Raw genomic sequence first — 19,477 nt, forward strand, 5'->3', positions numbered from 1 at the left:
TCGTTTTTTTTGGCCCAGTCTAATATTTATATATATTGGAATAACTTTAAAGCTCCGCGATGGGGTCAATTATGGAATTTGTAAAATTTGCTGTTTCTATTAACAAAAACTTCCGACTCTTTACTCCAACCCGCTGTTTTCCTAATCGGTTCGATATTGACTCCTTTGCTGCATGCAGTTAACGTTGATGCGTGCCTTGTACTATGAGCTGTAAATAAGCTCGTGTCTATCCCGCCCTACTTTGGTGTGTCTTTGATCCATCGACTGATGGTTGCAATTTTTGCTGCACGGTGACGTCTTTTAATAGTAAGAAATAATTTTTTTTCATCTTTAGGACGGATGCATCTCGTTAGCGTCAAGTATTATTTTAGAGTTGTCACAGTACAGAGATCTGGTTTGTTCCTGAAGTAAGGTACTTTAAGCAGTGGTTGCCAACGGTTTACTCCAGAAGTTTTTATTCTCTCCATGATCATGATGTAAATTATATTTTCTGATTCTTCAATATTATTGAGGCTGATCTTGCGTACCGTCTGGACCTGTTCACCAGTCATCAGGGATAGCAAGGTAACTAGTATTCTTGTTAAGTCTTTGAGATCAATTTATTTCATAAGGCCAGAGAGAGGTTATAATTTCAGAATTGGTGTCGGCTCTCATATGTAATCATACTTGGGTTTTTGAGGCTTAAGAGCTGCGACTCCTTTAAAAAGTCTTGTAACTTGAGCGTCGCTACCTATCGCTTTTATAACTATAAGTGATAATGTGGACCTATAACTATTTAGAGTACTATAGGATTTAATATGTTCAAATTCGTTTGCAACAAATTCGATAACACTGGTTACAGAGGCCCCGAATGGGCACATCTCTCTTGTCTTGGAGAAAACCAACCGACAATACAGAAGCCAGTATCATCGGTGTTACTCTATCTGAAACTTCTCTTAGTGCGAATGACTTCCCGATAATCGCCCCACAACCAGGATAAGGTTCATCGGGTTATGCCCATTCTATTGATATATGATATTGCTGTTGCGTTGTCGATATGTAGTAATATTTTACATGACATTAGTTTTTCAGCAAAGCATTTTAGACTATAAAAAGCAGCTTTCAGTTCCATAAAGTTAATGTGCTCGTCTTTTTCACAAAAAATACCCCAACCTGTCATTGAAGCGTCAAAGAAAATTTCAATTTTAAAGTTACTTTTCTTAACGAGGTTTGGCATAACAGGAACTTGCTGGTAGTTTCATTATTTGACCAAAGTCCTCGTTTGAGCTTTGTAATGCCAAATACAGTAGTCGCTAGATAAATGGCCATTCAGTACAATGTCATGCGAGCGAATGCTCCTCCACACGCAAGGTCTCAGACGCAAATGCGGGATTCCCCACCTCAGCGCGTCCATTTCCAACTGTGCTGCACTGTCACCCCCTACCGCGCACGGTTCTAGCTTTCGACGTACCAGCAGTGGGAGCGATTAACAACTAGCCATTTCGGAGAATTTTCCTCTCCTCGAGCGCCGCGGTAGGGCCACATATCTAGCGGCCAATGTACTTTTGCGTCTTTAGTCCCTTAGTGTAGAAGGGTCGGTAGTTTACGGCTGGGCAAGCTGCTACTAAAATTCCGAAGAATTGAGCTAGTTCCCTAATTTTACAATTTTCCTTGTATCTAATTTTTTGCGATAAACTTGAGATACTTTGTCTCTGCTTGTCCGTTAGTTCAGCTTTCATTTCTGGCGAGTTTCATATGACTCAAAGAAATTTAAAGTAGTTGACGGCTTTAATTGACATTTTTTAAGGTACAATACGAATCCTAGTGATTCTAATAGAGATCTAGTCTCTTGAAAGTTAATTAGGCATTCTTTTTCTGATCTACCAATTAATACGAGATTTTCTAGGTATATCACCGATACAACATTCTTCGATCTTAATTTATGCACGACTGATTTCTTTAGTTTCGTGAAGACGAATGGAGCGGTGCAGCGTGCGGATGGAAGACACGTAAATTCGTACAAAACATCGTTGAAGTAGAATCTCAGGTATTTTCTATGAGTTTGTCTACAGGAACTAAAAATTACGCGTCCTTTTAGTCCAAGCAAGCCGTGAAACAATCTTCAAGTATGAGACTTGTAGCCGTTCTCCGATCCTCCATTTTGAAATGAGAAGGGATTACATGCTCATTGAATGTTTTCAAATTAGGTATAAATCTTTTTTCACCGTTTGGTTTATCAACTAAAAAGTAGGGTGAAATGTATTGGACTTTTGTAGATTTACATTTTGAGACAGCTCCTTTATCTTATAATTTTTTCATTGCTATTCAATAATTTTTTAAATCCAGCTTAGACAACTTAGGTTCCTTTGGAATGCGAGAGTTCCTATTTGGCGCTAACGTTCGGTAGTTGTCTTCTCTCAACAAGATACCATTCACTGCTGATTTGATCTTTGGATTAACTTGTGGGGCCCTCAGCAGCTGACAGTTTTGGGTTATCGAGTATTTTTTTTTTTAAATGTCCTGATTTATTTTCTTCGATGGGCCTTGTTTCAATATATTTGGCCATCGCTCGGTGGAGTTTCACCTTCGACTAGGATGTGATGAGCCTCGTGAGTGTTGCTTAACATCGTCTCTGTCAGGAGATTCTGAATCATGCCTTTTATTGTGTTTTCTCTTCTTAAGGCGGCGATCCTGAGGGGAAGCATGGCGTAGGCTCGATGAATGAGGCCGTTTCATTTTTCTCTTCAGAGCCTTTACTGCTCGACACAGCTTCGCACATGCTTCTTCTAGGTCCCTCGGCGACTAGTTTCTGCTTCAATATTCAGATTTATCCGAATCTGACCCCATTTATTACTCAAATTTCAGTTTTGTTTCGCGTTGTGGGGGACGTGTGATCTGGACCGCACAGAAAAATTTTATGAAATTCCGGATGCGCGCGCAGCGCCTCCAAGCGGGAAATATTAGTACCGCAGGCTTTGAATACTGTGGATTAAACCGAATAGCTAACGTTATTACCTTTTGACCTAGAGGACGAGGCGACGTAATATAATTATACTACATAGTATAAAAGTTTGCAAAAGCATGCGTTTTTAGGCAAAGGAACACTTTCTAAAATAAACTTTGGGTGGAAAACTATCAAGCAGGTCAAGTTTTTCTGAATGTTTTCTTACAAATACTAATGTCTTTCGGAAATTTTGTAAAAATATTTTAATTTCTATGCAGAAAAATTATTTCGACAGATTAACAGAAAACATTGATAATTCTTAGGAATTTATAAAACGTTCTAGTTTCACTGAAAATATTATTCTTCAACACCTGTTGCTTTTTACGTCGTAAACTTCACATCCATGGAAAATCACTCGCTTTCCGCACTTGTAACGTAATATACTACTTCACAGGTATGTCTAGGTTTTGTCAAAGCTGCATTCCAAACAATGTATTTAAAATTTTTCTTCAAAATCTTTTAATTCTGTCGGACATCCATTCCAATTTTTCATAACGCGGTCCCGTCAGAAATTAGGCACAAACACCAGAACTCGGATTTTTTCAGACATATAAGATGAAATGTGATGTGTAAAGTTATAAAGAATTAGTGGAGAAAACTATTATAGATATGGGCACTAGAGTGTTTCAAAAAAACCGACAATTCTTTTTTTTTCGAAGAACATTGAAAAATCTTCCGAGTGTCCCTCAAAAATGACCTCGGTAAAATATGAGCTCTTAATATTGATATTTAGAGGTGGCGATTCTCAATTTTCTATTTCCCATTTAAATAACATGGGAAAATTTTTTTTTTAAGTTTCACAATTCTGACGTTGGATTCGTTTTAAACGACCCCGAAAACCCCCAAGTATTTTAAGGAAAATGGATGAATTTTTATATTTCAAGTCCACTATATTGGATCCGCGAAAAATTGAATGTACATCTTGAATAACCGATTCAAAATATGTATATGAGACGCTGTGCCGCAAAGGGTTAAGGCAACGGATCATCGAGCGCTGTGCACGAAGCAATATAAACTTTGTAATAGATATTGAAATGGCTTTTAGGCAGACACTTACTGCTGTCCGAGATATCCAATGACGATATACATCGCACACCATGAATACACGATTCGAGAACATGGGCACCCATCGAACCTAAATTATTTCCACTCATATCCAGCTCCAATTCGACTGTGCTTTCATTGCAAGCCAAGCCAAGCAATAAATTCTTCAATCCTTCTAAAGGTAGTTTACAAAATGAAATATTCATGTATTTTAATGATAACGTTGCCGTGAAAAACTGCTTAAAGCTTGGCGGTATTTCCTTAGTCTTTTTGCTCGAAAACGAATTTCGTGCTACATTTAAATGCACGAGATTTGTTGCGCAACCTCGCAACAATGCGCCGAATAACTGAAAATTGATAAACAAATTCAATTTTTACACACAAAACACTTTTTAACATACAAAGACGTGTACAAAAAACAAAAAAGAGTGTGTTCATCAAAAAAATTCTAGCAACAAATACGATGAATCTTCAAATTTCTTACCATATAAAATTATTTAGGAATGACACACGGCTGTTAAATTATTGCAATTTCGTGTACGAGTAAATTAGAAACGTGTCTAAATATAGTGAAACCATATAAATGTGTCTAACGTTACAATTCTTGTAGAAGCTCTACCTTAAATAATAAATATGCCTTAGTATAAAGATACAAAGAGTCTGTTGTGTGTGATTGCAACTTACACATTCTAACGTAGTATCCGTGCCGCTGAGGTCTAAATGGGTTAAGCTATTTGGTTGTGCCAAGAAGTTGCACAAATTCTGTAAAAGAAATTCTTACTATTACTTACTGTGAAAATGTGGTTACATAGAATTGTGCATACATAGTCACCTCTGACAATTGAAGCCAGGTCGAGAATTTTCAAAGCATACGAGTTTACGGCGACGTGCAATTCAAGGAGATTAGTTGCTCGGGTCTAGATAATTTCTACTAATTCTTTTACGAGATAATTTCTTGAACAATCTTAACCAGGTTGGAATGAAATCGAACCAATCTATTACATTTGTATCGGAAGTCAGAAAAAGAGAAAAAAATCATTTTTACAAAATCTTCAGCAATGTCGTTCGGGTCAATGATAAGTAAACAACAAAAATAGCCTCTCAATGGTTTAATAGAAATGATTCTGAGTAGATTAGAATAATACCAGGTAACAATAACAAATACGCAGTTTGAGGAAATATTTTATGATTAGAACGTGACCTAATTGTCTAACTCTATTACTTTTTGCTCCCCCGATTTTAAGATTTTTGCCCAAAGACAATAGAATCGGGTTAAAAATTCCATATTTCTAGGATTTTTAAAGGTGTAATTCTAAAACCTAATCCCAAATGCATGACATCTTACAAGGAGCCCATCTTGTATGACAGTAACGGATTATCTGTATTTTTTAGTGATCTGCTCTGCGTAAGTCAGCAATGGAATTTTTACCGACCGGAGCCATTGAAGTTTGAGGCGTTGTTTATACATGTATACACGAGACCAGCCCCCTGACACTTACCACTGCTCGTATACTAAAAAATTGTACGCGTTTTGTCCCCGTTTTTTAGTTTCTCTACGTGGCGGTAGTAGACTTCTGACACGCTCGCTCCCACGGCCTTGCATACAGGTCTGAAAACTCCGTATGTAAGACCGTGGCTAGGAGTGACTCACATATTGAATCAATTTGGCACTGCGTCGCTACTATCTAGTAGGGCCGGTTAGGCTGTAGCGCGCTTGCGCCAACTGAGAGAAATTTTTTCTATCTCTGTCGCTCACAGGTGACATGGGTGGGGGTGACCCTACAAGGTTACAGCGACCCTTGCGGCCAATCTAAGAATTATTGAAAGCGGACTCAAGAAGTGAGTCGCCCCCCACCACCAGAGTTTCCAGACCTGTATGTTAGACCGTGCTCGCTGCCCTCGCTGACGCGCGCAAGCTCGTCAGACAACTACTAGCGCCACTAGTGATGGAGATTGGCGGCAGAATCGAGGGACATTATGCGAACCACTTTTAGCAGCTTGTGTCAGGGGGCTGCACGAGACACTACTAGTAGTTCGCGTGAGTGAGTGCGGCGCTGCGGTTGGGGTCACCTACAATCAAGGTCCCTAGATTAGACAGGTCACAAGACACGCGTGTTCCAGTTTTTCTTACTATAACGTGGGCAAAAATGTTCTATGCACGTTCGCCCAAAAAATATGAAACTCGCATTACCGCATTAACCAGTTTTGACCAATCTTCCTCAATTTTTTGAGGTTAAGCATTAACCAGTTGCGCCCTTAGTGTCCTGACGTTCACGAAATAAATAGAAGCACGTATATATTTTGAGGTTAATCATTGTGACAGGTCAGGAATCAGAACCACACCGGGTGCTTTCCATTTAGAGCACAGCGTGACACAGTGTTCAAATTTCTATTGTAAGTCGCCAATCCGGGCAAAGGAATAGACCAGAAATGTTTACACCGTGTCATATTGTGCTCTAAATGGAAAGCATCCATTGTCATACGAAATTTTTGGCGCATTCTCACTAATTTTTTTGCCCACGCGTGTCTTGACTTGTCTAATCTAGGGACCTTGCCTACAATCTCTAACACGGTCTTCTAGACAGATCTGGACACTCCAATCTCGTTACCATTGAACGTCGCGTAACCATTTTGAAGCCTATCTTTCTTAATTTGTGCACCAAAGATCGGAGCGCTGCAATCTCGGAAGCCGATTACTACAAATGCATCCCTAATAAGTGCCCCTACCACTACAGATGCATTGGCCTCCCCCTCACTAGCGCTAGCGGCAAAAGTTCACAACGTCGGTTTCACTTCCATTACGCTTTTAGAGACGAAGTGCCTAGACTTGTGTAGAAAACCGTGATGTCTACAAAACAGAGCGCGGTCCATGGAGACTAGAGTACAGGAGTCCGATCTCTGTTGAGGAGCATATGAAAAAATCGTCCTCGAAAATTTATCGTTTAGTAGTTTTAGATTTCATCGAAAGCAGCGTTGTCATCGTAAAGTTCCGAAGTGAACTTAGTAAGAATTGACTATATATATGTATATAAACATCGATCATGACCGAAATCGAATTGCCCCTCACCTGAAAGGGAATATCGTCAAGCACGCGTGCCCGTGTTAATTATTGTGGAAAAAGTGTTAATTATAGTCATTATATTGAAGTAGTAAATTAAATTGATCGCGTATCACTTAGAAAAGATAGCAAAAATACAATGCTTTTTAATTGAGTATCTTTATTAAAAAAATAAGTAGAGGTTGAGGATCAACATAACCTCACAAACTTATTATAAATTTTTAGCGAAGACGGCTTCATGAAAGAACATGACAGCCTCAATATTAATTTTTTCATTGAATAGAGTTGTTAGGAGAAAGATCACTTAGAAACTAAAAGTGTCTCATTCTTGCTCTCGTGTGTGTTTTTACTCGTCTCGGTCTCGATTCCCCACCACTCGTCGGATCTTTGCGATATCAGCGCTGTTCAGCGTCAGCCAGCGCAAGCCATATTGTACGGATTTTTGATGCCGGAACAAATGTACGAAGATCGGACTCTCGTACTCTAGTCTCCATGGTGCGGTCAATTGCTTTTACTTTGACCGCCATTTTCTTGCGAACTGAAATTGTGGGAGGTTTGCAACACGTATAAGTAGATAGGTTATATGAAAAACACATTACAATGTTAGGTTCGTTCGAATACGTTCATTAGTTAGCAACAAGATTTCTACCTACTTGTACATTTTCAAAACTTCACATAATTTCGATTAGCAAGAAATGGCTGCCAAGGTAAAAGCGATTGACCGGACTCTGTTTCGTAGGGACTCTAGGGTCACCGTCTCTTATGCTACTGGTCAGATTTCGAACCATGGAATAAAGAGTAAGGAGATCAAACTAGCTGACGAAAAATCAAGCAAAAGTGGAAACTGCAAGTAGTGACAAGTTGAAAGGTCTGCCAGATAGAAAGCCTGAGTAACTGTTCGCGCGTGCACAGATCACTCTTTTGGCTTGTGTCTATCTGACCAGAAATACCGGCTCGTACTTAGTTAAATTTGCCTGAATGACTTTATTGAGGTTCGAATAACGAGTTGACTGCTTGTCATAATAAAGCTGAAGCTAAAAATTACAACGAGCAGTCAAACGCTCCAAGCTTATTTTAAATAGAAGAACGCAGTATCATTCATCACTGCGGATTTTATGTAAGAGTATCAGATTTTCATGTGCATAATTTTTCAACAATCTTAAGAATATGTAGTACTCGTAAATTTATCGATCACGTAAGCTCACCCTTATTTGTTATACATTAAATTAAAAAATTGATGGAAATGGTTCAAATTTGAAGGCACATCCTTCTTTTGTAGGGAAATTCAGAAAAGTTACCAATATCCCAAAAATCATCCAAAAAATACGTGATTGGTTGACACGTATTATTATTTTCGCGTCTTCCACATTTATGGGTCCATAAAGCACGCAGTTGAGATACTTTCTGTTATTTTGGAAAGAATGAGGAGTAAAATGAGCCTTCGTGAGACTATATTCATGCCATATTAAGATCAGCAGATGATAAATACGCCTTATAATAATTTCGTGAATAAAAGACACTCAGCTAATCGTTTCTTCAATCAAGAAACCTGTAGGCGGAGAGCTGGAGGCACTTTGACTTACGTCACTTTATGAACAAAATTTTCCATTTTATCGTACTCTCTTAACATCGCTGCTAATTCATTCGGAAGTCTGTTTAGCGTCCACCGCTGGAGAGCGCAGCATGACGAGTGCAAAGGGTTCAAAAAAATCAATTGAAGAACGTCATTTCATAAAGGCTATTTTTTGGTGTTCCAGCAGGGAATGATATTCTGAGTCGTGTAGTAAAAATAGCAGACTATTTGGTTGCTGGAAAATGAGGGCAATAGACACGCGAAAATGTGTCCAACTTATCTAGCGGTAAACCGTGCAGATTTCGTCCAAAAAGCAGTGCAGAAGAAGTAGGTTCATAATGCAATCTTCTACAGAATTGATTTTCTTGTTGGAACATGTTCAGGGGTGACCCCTGAATGTAAATTCAAGTTAGGACGACGGGCGGAGAAGAGGAACAAAATTATTATAATTAGTAGTTCTCGTTCGCTGACCTTAATATTGCAAGAAAATAGTCTTACGATAGCTCATTTTACCCCGCATTCTTTCCAGAGTGTCAGAAAGTATCTTCTCCATGCACTTTATCGCCCTAGAAATGCAGAAACTGTGAAAATCGTAAAACATCTCAAAAAACCACACATTTTTTGATGATTGTCGAGATATTAGTAACTTTCCTAAATCCCGCGACGAAAGAACGATACACCTTCGAAATTTGAGCCGTTTCCGGTCCGTTCATTTGTTGATTGTTGATTGAATACATAAAAAATAAGAGTGAGTTTGCTCTGATGGTAAAGATAGGAGTACTACATGCCCTTAATGCGCTTGCGCGAATAATTAACCAGGCATTCTCCCTAACGAATTTCTCCAACACGTCGCCACTTTCATATATCAATTTTATATTCCTACTCGTACTTTCTCGTTCGAACCCCGATGATCAGTTTTTATGGTATTTTCTAATCTCACAGAATATAAACATCACGGATTGTAAAAAGTGAATCAGAATATGGAATTCGGATTTACTATGCCCCGATTCTTCGACACGTAGTTAAATTTAATGACGGAGTAAAATTAATTGAGATGAATCACTTTTATAGACCATGCATATTTTTTATTTCACGTGCATTAATTAGTGTTTCTACTTTGAGGTTCAGGGACTGTTCAAGAACAAGCTGTGCGTTAAACTTTAATGGTAATATTTTCCAAAACCAAGAGGTTTTAGTCGTAAAAACTGGCACCGACGTACACAGAGGAGATCACTATACAATATGGATAAGACCCACCGAAATCGGTGATTATTAGCCTTAATCGTCTCCTTGTTAGTTTGTGTGATTCCAATTTGCTCAGATTCATTTCTAGTTCTTAATAGGAACATTGTTTCGTTCGAGTTTGGCATCATCGGTGCAATCAATACAGCTAAAAACTTTCTCATCAGTTTTTGCTCCATTTTCAACTTTGAATCCAAACGGTACATTTCATTCAAAGTTAATTTACAACAGATGTACAGCTGATTCGTTGGGAAAAAGTTGGTAAAATTATATAATATGGGAAATGTCGTACTTACATTGACATCATCTTTCAAACTGTTTCCAGAAAGATTCAAGTATTGAAGACTGCTCGGCATGCTTCTGTTCAGACTCAAGGCATGTGCAATTTGATTGATGCCTTTGCCCGTCAAACCGCAGTGAGCAAGATTCAACTTCTGTAATCCTTTAGGCAATTTGCCCATGAGACCACTTAAGTGTGTAGCACCTTGAAAAAGTTATATTCAAAAAGACGGGTTCAGATAAAAGCAAATATTATCAACTTTATCAAGATGCGTAATTAGACTTACAAATAATTCAACAGTCAATATAGAATGGCACGTTTTGAAGAAAAGCATAAAATTGTTAAAATAAGAGGGAACACAGCTTCTGGCAATGTAAATTAGTTTATTTTCGCTGCAAGCATTCTCTCGGTCCGACCTTGGTGGAAATTTTTTTCTAAAATTTTTTCCGACATTTTCTGAGAAACTAGAATTCTCAGAAGAATTCTGTAACGGTCCGTGAACCGGACAGTTCCAAACGAATTACAGAATTTAAATAAAAAATTTACACCAAGGTACAATAATCGTCTCTGAGAAAATTACTCTTGTTACATGCGTGAAAAAAAAATGTCTTAGCTAAAAATAATAGATTAAAGAGTAAGAAGAGGGTAAAAAAACTTCGGAAAACTACTGTGATATAAATAATAATTAGTTACGTTAAGTTTTGTGCACACCTTGCATCAATTTGGCAATTATCCCACACAAACTAGAGGCTCCTATAAAAGTATGAACACACCATTTATAAAAAGCGGTCTATAATTTAATAAAGTCTATAATATTCCATAAAAAAAATATATGTATATTATAACAAATTCCATGTTACATTTCAAGTATGGAATTTTTACTCAACGTATGCAATATTCACGCCATATAATATTAATGCAAATAAGCCTACAGTAGAAATTAAACGACTGGATTTGTATCAATTGTTTGATGAATTATGATTGCACGCGACAAATATAAAAAAACTGTGAGAACAAAAAGTAAATAATTATTTGCAAAGCAATGAATGTTTGAATAGCTTAGCGTGAAAAAATGCGTAAATAACGAAAAATATATAAGACATATGTGATAGCGACATGTTTTTATTCAATATTCAAAGCTTAGACTCACCTTTATCTTCTATCATATTATTTGACAAGTCAATTGTATGTAACATAGTATTGGTGTTGGATATCAACGCTATTGATAATTTGTGAGCAAAGTCCCTGAAAATATTAAACGGATCTTAAGATGAATCCAAAATATTAGCATTTCCTATTTCAAGCAAATCGATAAATTTTTACTAACAGAACCAGCAAACATTTCATCACTAGCGAGTTGTGTTGATGGGATTATTACGTAAAACAAATCATAGTGACGGCAGGTCGTCGGATTGATCTTCAACCGCGTGATAAAACTGACAAGGGAGGTTCAGAGGTTCGTCTCACCTATTTGATTCAATCTCACGGTACATAATGTTCATCCCAAGGGCGATAATAGGCCAGCACAAAAAGATGCGCTTTTCAGTCGTTTTAGAGTTACTCGGTTTGGAAAAAGTGCTAGCGGCTACATGCGTAAAACTGTAACATTTTTTTATTTTATGTCGCGCATAAAAATTTACCTTTTCCGTTAAAAAAATGGTCAATTTTCAATTTTCACGGATTTATTCTGTATGTAAATAGTTTTCAAGATATCCAATGATAAAGTGAAGTACGGATTAAAAACGTGAAATATTGCAAATACAAAAAATTGATGTTTTTAGTGTAACATAATTATAAAATACTGATTGATCATCTTTCGTTGTACGACTTTGTTTTGTTGCCTCGAAATCGTTTCACGGATACAACAGCGGTCACTTTTTCCAAACTGAGTAACTCTGAAACGACTGAATAGCGCGCTTTATTGCACTGACCTATTATCATCCTTGGCATGAACATTATCTACCGTGAGTTTCAGTCAAATCGGCGAGACGAATGTCTGAGCCCCTTCGTGTTAGAGGGGTTAGATGCGCTACCCTCACCTAGAAAACCTTCAACTGAATTACAAATTGAGACCCTAGTTGAGTTGGTATGGAATGTCACGTATATGGATTAGACTCGGTAAAAATTTCCTTTTTCACTATCATGCCGATAGAGCAGGTAAGTTTTTCCAAATTTTGATCGAATCTTAGCAGTTATAGAAATGTTATCTGTTAATGTTTGCTGTGAGATATATTTTATGATGATCTTTTATTATTATACCTACCACTTGAATCCTAGATTGTCTAAATAAATTTCTTGAATCGACAGAGATCTTCGCATGACATGCAATAGTCTTTCCAAGTGTTCATGACTTAGTTTTATATGGGAGGCTCTTAGCTTAGTGAACCACGTATTGTATTCTAATGCTGAAATAATTGGCACCAAATCTTTTTGCTCCAGGTGATCGAAGTCCCTCAGATTGAGCTCTCGTGTGTCGTGGGATAAATATATCGTATCAACGTCCTGCAAGAATATCATTACATTTAGAACAACAAACTCCAATACATCCAATACATTTAATCTTAGCAAGGAAAACTCTCAAACATGAATTGGTCGTACGTCTCAAACAAATGTGAAAAACGGGGATAAAACTGTTCAAAAAATATCCACCCACGTTATTTGCATCAACAATGGTGAATACAGATAAAAAACAACAATCCAACTATGTAATAGAACTGATGCTGAGCAGATTTCAATACGTAAGGTAACCCATTAAGGCATACATGGGTTCTCAAGGTCACTGATTTCAAAAATGGGGTCAGATCTGAGAAATTTTCAAAATTTAAAATCACCGATCGAATATGGCGGATTGAAAATGTAAAAGTGATCGGAATGGCTCGAAGAACTTAGGGATTTTTTAGTTCACCAAATACGATTATCCGTTATCAGAACCATGGCATCAAAGATAATAAATCCAACATGGCGGACAGAGAATATGAAAATTTATCTGATTTGCTTGAAACTTGTTCCGCAGGGATTTTGGGAACACTGATAACGAATCTGAATTCAGAATGACAAAACCCGATATAGCGGATTCATTTTGGTGGTTAAAGAATAGAAAAATTGACCGGCCTTTCTAGAAATTTGCTACTTAAGGGTTTTTGAGGTTATTGGTAATGAATATAAGATCGTAATGGCAACTTCCTTTATCCCAATGCATCCTTCACCATGCGAGATTCATCCAAGCATTTTGTGAATTTTGGAAAATGACAAAATTTAATTGGAAAATCCACAAAATGAATTTCACATATTGAATTTTGTAATTTTGACATTGGATCCGTTTTCATCGACCTCGAAAATCACTGAGTGACAAATTTTAAGAAAATTAGATTAGTTTTCATGGTTTCAATACGCTATTTTGGATTCCCTATTCTGAATGTGACAATTCTGACGTGGGATTCGTTGTCAGCGACCCCGGCAACTCCATTGTGACAAATTTCAAGCAAATCAGATCTGTTTTCATATTTTCAGTCCATCATATCGGATTCGCCATCTTGAATTTTGCCATTCTGACGTCGAATTCGTTTTCGGCAACCCCGAAAACCCCCGGAGCAACCAATTTCAAACCAATGTGATCAATTTTTATATTTTCCGACTGCCATATTGGATCCACTATTTCAAATTTTGACAGTTTGACGTCGGATTCGTTTTGAGCGACCCCGAAAATTCACGATTACCGAGTTCCACTATTCTAGTCCCCGCAACTTTCACCCAATTATATTGGCATCTCACAATGCCTTTGTTAGAAGTAAAATCATACAAAAAAAACAGTGATGTCTCAAAAATATTCTTGAATAACCGATTCAAAAATGGTGTCTCATGTAATATGAGACACTGTGCCGCAAAGGGTTAAGATTTCAGGAATTTGAGACAAAGTTTTAGGGAGCTAGAGCTTTGAAGTTGTCCAACACGACAGTCTGAGGTAAAAACGGAACCACCTTTTCTTGGTTTTTGGAATGAGGATGAACTTTGTAACGCTACACACATACACACAGAAAAGGTGGTAGAGCTCAAAATTAGGTTTTTAATTAATAGGTTTCCAAAATTTTTACAAATTTTTAAGACCAAATAGGAGAGGCTAACTTTACGGGTGTGACGTATATACATAGCCTGTGAGGCGATAGTTCTGAGTAACCTATAGTGTATACGGATGGATACAGTCGTGTATGAGCATTAGTTGTAACGTGGCATTTTGCGGTGCCCATTTCAAACAGCTCTCCAAGCCCTAGAGAGAACTAGAAAATAAGCCATCCACAATATTACTGGCTGAATCCATTTTAAATCATGCAGACCAGTGGAGTCAGCGGAAAAAAATTACCTTCACTGGCCTGCATGATTTGAAATGTATTCAGCCTACTTGTAATTGAACTTAGAGCTCCAGGATCAGTGTCACGCAACCGAAACTCTAAGAACGAACACTGTGGAGGCATGCAAATGAGTTATGGTTTGGAGTTTTTATTTTTTTTTATTTTTGAAGTTTCTACGGCGCCAAGAGGGAAGTCCGCAACCATATCAACACGCAGATGTAAGAAGAGTAGATGGGAAAGCAACCTATGCTTGGCCATACAAGTAGCTGCGGTTCTCAGGTGAAGTTTCCGGAGAAATCCAAAAAATAACGTTGCGAGAGAGGTACTCGGAATGCTGCATATCTGAACGACCATAACAACCAGGCACACTCAACGCACTAAAAATATCGGATACTGATTGAATTTTGGTCATCATCTCATGACAGACAGATAGCTGAGTGCAAAAAACGTTCAGGAGTCACGACACGTAATGTACATATACTTGATAAAATCGCGGTATACTTCAATAATACATCTACCCAAAACAATAACCTACTTGTAAGTGGCCTTAACTGATTATTAACCAGGGGAATCTCACAAGCAGTGAGTAGTGTGTATGTTCCATTACAGCATTTACATTCGTAAAATCGACACAACTTGCGTACAACTTAGCACTTGTTTATTGCAAACAGTAAAATATGTGTAAAGTGTATCATATTTGGCATATTACTTCTCAGGAATAAAACTTGTGTTGTCGACTGTATCGTGACCCGGGCCGTGGGACGTAACTATTATATCTACGAGTCAATTATGAATTGAGGCAACTCGGAAAATGAAAAGCATGTATCCCTTAGACGGCGGAGGTAATGCCCTGAAGGATGACTGAACCCCAAGGCACGGTACAAGGAGTGACCGTAATGTGCAACGGGCTGTTCTGAAAGACAGAACGCAAAGATGCCCGTGTCACTCAAATACTCGCATTCAAAGTTCGGGGTTGTCTCGATGGATGTGTCCGAAGAATAAAACTACATGTACGTACAGTATTGAAATGTGGTAAGCGCGCGACAAATACATCCCGCGCGCAGAGAACGCCACCGGCAATCGAAGCGATCAAACTAAAAATCGGAGCGCTCAGCGCGAGTGTTCATTCCAGAATTATCACCCAGCGCGACAGGTCGCTAAGCAGGACTCGGAGCAGCCGATATACCCAATAACAACTTGATTACAGTTTATGTGTCCCATATTTTATGAAAATCTAAAACCACGTTTAGCACTATGCAGAATTTTTCGGCATCTTGAAAACTCGGAATTCGGATATTGGTTTTAGCCAGTGGCTTACTTCAACCTGCCTAGTCAGTCAAAACCTTGATTAGAAGGCCATGGTTCACACAATATGCATTCATGTGTTTTTTCTTAAAACGTGTGTCCGTCGGAGCTGTATCTGCCAAACTACCTGAACGATGGAGGTCCATCGGTGATTTTCGGATAGCGAATTATTTACTTCAATCTGCCTAGTCATCAGAACCTTGGTTAGAAATTCATGGTTCACACTATATTGTAAGATGTGAGGTTCTTTCGAAGCCGGTAGGTTGATGAAAAACTCAACGCTTTCGTTTGAATATCTATCGATGTATGTAACACTTTTAATTTTTCCTAGCATGGTTGGGAAGTTGGGATTGGGACGGGATAGGGTGGGTCTCTTCATCGCAGCGACCTCCACGTGGTGAGACCTGGGTCATTGATGGCAATGTATTTATTAGGGATGCGCGATTCTAGATCGATCCACTCAAGAATCGAACTTTTGGATCGAGAAAATAGATCTTTCGTATTGATACTTTACAAATCGATTTTTTCTAGAATCGATTCCAAGTCTGCAAGGATCGGATTAGGTTCTTAAATCTTCAATTAAAAAAAGTTTTGAAAGTCTATTTTGGCATTCTGTATTTTATGGATAATATAGGTTTGAGAATACAAAAGAATCGACCAATTTCTAGCGCTGAATAAATCTAATATCACAACTAATAAAGAAAGCTTCCCACTTAGTCAGCTGGATTTGTGTAATATGTATATGAAAACTATTGCTGTGATAAACAAATATGACCCAAAGCAAACTATTGTTAAATATCAAAACTGTTGAATAAGTACTGCATTTGTGTGACACGATTTTTAATCTCCAATATAGCTACAGGTTTTCAGTTAAACTAAAAAGTAAAAATAACGATCAATCTTCTGAAGATCAATCTTTTGTATCCGATTTTTTGGACGAATCGATTTTTCCAAAATCAATTCGAATCGATTCTGAGAATCGTTCGTTTGCTTGATATCGCCCATCCCTAGTATTTAGTCATGAATTAGCTAACTGCTGTTTCGGGTAATTTCTCTTGTAATATTTTTCACTTTACTGCAACGAGTTATGCAATAGATCTCTTGAAAACTCGAAGATTATTCAATGATTTCTTTAACTTATTATTATTCATCAACCACGCGAAACTCATACGGGCTTCCAGTTATATTCCTCGAACGTCAGAACTTCAGAACGTTCAAGTGCAAGCGGCCTGGTCCCAACGGAGTGCAGAGTGGGGGGCCATAGCACGCGAGGGACATAGACTTAAGTCCCACCCACTCTTCCCCTTGGCCGCCTGGCTTGAGTCGCACGGGAAGCCAAAGTTCCCGCGCAGGCTCGGTAGGCAACGTCCTTAAAGGTGCATTTCGTTAAAAAAAAAAAAAAATAAGAAAGTGAGAACAGCAGGGCTCATAAGAGGTCTGCTTCGTTAGAAAAAGTGACAAAAATAACTACAAATATTCGAAAGGTGACTATTTAGTGACAAAAAAGTGATTAAAAAGTGACGTGGTTTGGACAATTTACAGATCTAATTTCGGAGTACATGGTTCACACCAATTATACTGACAATGAGTGCCTGTCCACTAGAGTGGACAATCAAATTGGAATATTCTGAAAGGAACAGATATTCATGTTATTCTTGTTCGTCGTGTATTCTTGAAAAACCTATCGAAAAACGCAAAGATATAGTGCTTAGAAATAAAATCTTCCTATTTTCACAGCCAGGCTTCGAACCGTCATAGGTAGAGTTGTTATATTTATCTTTTAAATTTTTTCTGTAATCTGTTCTATTTTTTATTAATGTCGGTGTTACGTCCGGCGAACCACCACCTCTCTCTATTTTTCCTGCTCGCTAACTCTCCCACAGTTCTTATGTTAATATCATGATCTCTGTCCTGTCCTCTTAACTCTACCTAGCCTTACGCTACTCACTATCGCCCTTACTCATCTATTCCATTCCCTTCCTTCAGCATCTTCGCACCTTTTCTACATCCATACGTTTCGTCTCTGGAGATACTCGTATTCTAACTCTCAACAACGTCAGATCTAGACTTCTTATATAGCTTCGTAGAACACACTTCGGTCTTACCCCTATCTCAACTTCCTCTCAATAAATAAATATAATTGGTATCTCAAACAAACCCAACGTCATTCAACCCTCTACCTAATTTCCGGTTGTCCTAGCACGTAAAAGTGAAGCCAAACCAGTTTATTCCTACCGCTCGGGAGTAAATCCCATTCACGAACGCGATATTGGTGGCAGCGGTGGGATTCGAACCCACGTCTCCAAAGAGACCGGTGGTACGCCGGACATAAGATCTGGTTAGTTCAATGTGATATTTTTTGTACTCTAAATAAAAAGAGCCGTTTTTTAAACCACTGAGAAAGCATTTATACGGATTAGAGTATTAGGAATTAATTTTCCGTTCCAGGCTTTTCCAAGCAACTGATGAATCTTAAATATACTCTTCTTCGTCGATGGTGACAAATAGTTTACTACTTGAATTATTCAATAAAACAAACAAAAAAAACTAGATCATCGTGATATACTTCAAAATAGTTACTACTCACTGGATGGTGGGTAAAATAAAAATAATAAAATACTAGGGATGGTGACTTGTTAGATTGGCACGTATTCTAAGGTTAGATTCGACGTTCATGGGTTATGTTTATTGAGATTAAATTAGTTTCGCGCTCGGCCGAATACGGCGCTGTATGTTTCTCTGTGTTGCCAACATAACTGTCTAGTGTAAAAAATTAGCCATCTCAGATTCATTGTCCCCAAGTCTACATATTAATGTGGATTAATAAACAGCCACAAATATAGATTATTGAAGTGTAGATACCGTAAATATTGTATATTTTGTAGGCTAAAATATTTCATAAATTGTGAACCCTGTAGACACTGTGAAAAGTAAAAATCATGTAAACGCTAGGAATATGATAGTAATGTGAATACAGTTGATATTTGTATCATACTTTTATGATTTTTGTGTATTTTCCTAACCATTCAATTGCTACATTATCAAGTTTAGTGATATGATTTCCATACAAATAAACGTCAAACTTAATTTTTAACGCCGGTTGTCAGTCATATCATGTCTATCATATCCATGCCAGCATTTTTTTCTTTACTACAAACTTCAATTCAAATTGATCGGTACGTTGGGTGGTATGGGGAACTAATATACCCTCCGACTCACTTGGGGCGCTAAAGAGCAAGCCACAAGCGACATACATTGGCGCCTTATGGCAGCTTCCACTTTGTCTCTATCATATCCTCTTTGGTTACACCGATCTGAAAAGTTTACAGAGACAGAAACGAGAGTGCGTGTCGATCACGCTATATTTGATCGATAAGGTGGTAGTGCGGAACACAATTCAATTTCATAAACAATCCGTCAACTTCGTCACATATGACGCGAATGAACGGATGGAAAGAAAATCACAGCGAGTTTTGAAAGGTTTTTAAATGTAAGAAATGATGATACATTGTTAAACATCACTGACATCAATTTTCATATACAATGCATGAATATTACGGCGCAAAAATTGCACCGAGTGATAAAAAAGCCTGTTTGACATTGGTTGATTCTATACGATCATTAGACGTATTATCGAATAACCGTA

General features: G+C 37.9%; 1 protein-coding gene across 3 annotated transcripts in view; it reads right to left on the bottom strand.

The window, feature by feature from the left end:
- LOC124297053 (F-actin-uncapping protein LRRC16A) overlaps window positions 1–19,477 on the bottom strand; it is an 83,025-nt gene that overhangs the window by 47,081 nt on the left and 16,467 nt on the right. For all 3 annotated transcript variants that reach the window (XM_046747645.1, XM_046747643.1, XM_046747644.1), the window contains exons 6-11: window positions 12,444–12,682; window positions 11,331–11,425; window positions 10,892–10,933; window positions 10,197–10,384; window positions 4,712–4,789; window positions 4,041–4,374 (exon numbers count right to left, since the gene is read on the bottom strand). In XM_046747645.1, coding sequence (XP_046603601.1) covers window positions 4,041–4,374; window positions 4,712–4,789; window positions 10,197–10,384; window positions 10,892–10,933; window positions 11,331–11,425; window positions 12,444–12,682 — 976 coding nt within the window. The remainder of the gene's footprint in view (window positions 1–4,040; window positions 4,375–4,711; window positions 4,790–10,196; window positions 10,385–10,891; window positions 10,934–11,330; window positions 11,426–12,443; window positions 12,683–19,477) is intronic.

The sequence above is a fragment of the Neodiprion virginianus genome, chromosome 2, assembly GCF_021901495.1.
Source record: "Neodiprion virginianus isolate iyNeoVirg1 chromosome 2, iyNeoVirg1.1, whole genome shotgun sequence".
NCBI classification, from domain to species: domain Eukaryota; kingdom Metazoa; phylum Arthropoda; class Insecta; order Hymenoptera; family Diprionidae; genus Neodiprion; species Neodiprion virginianus.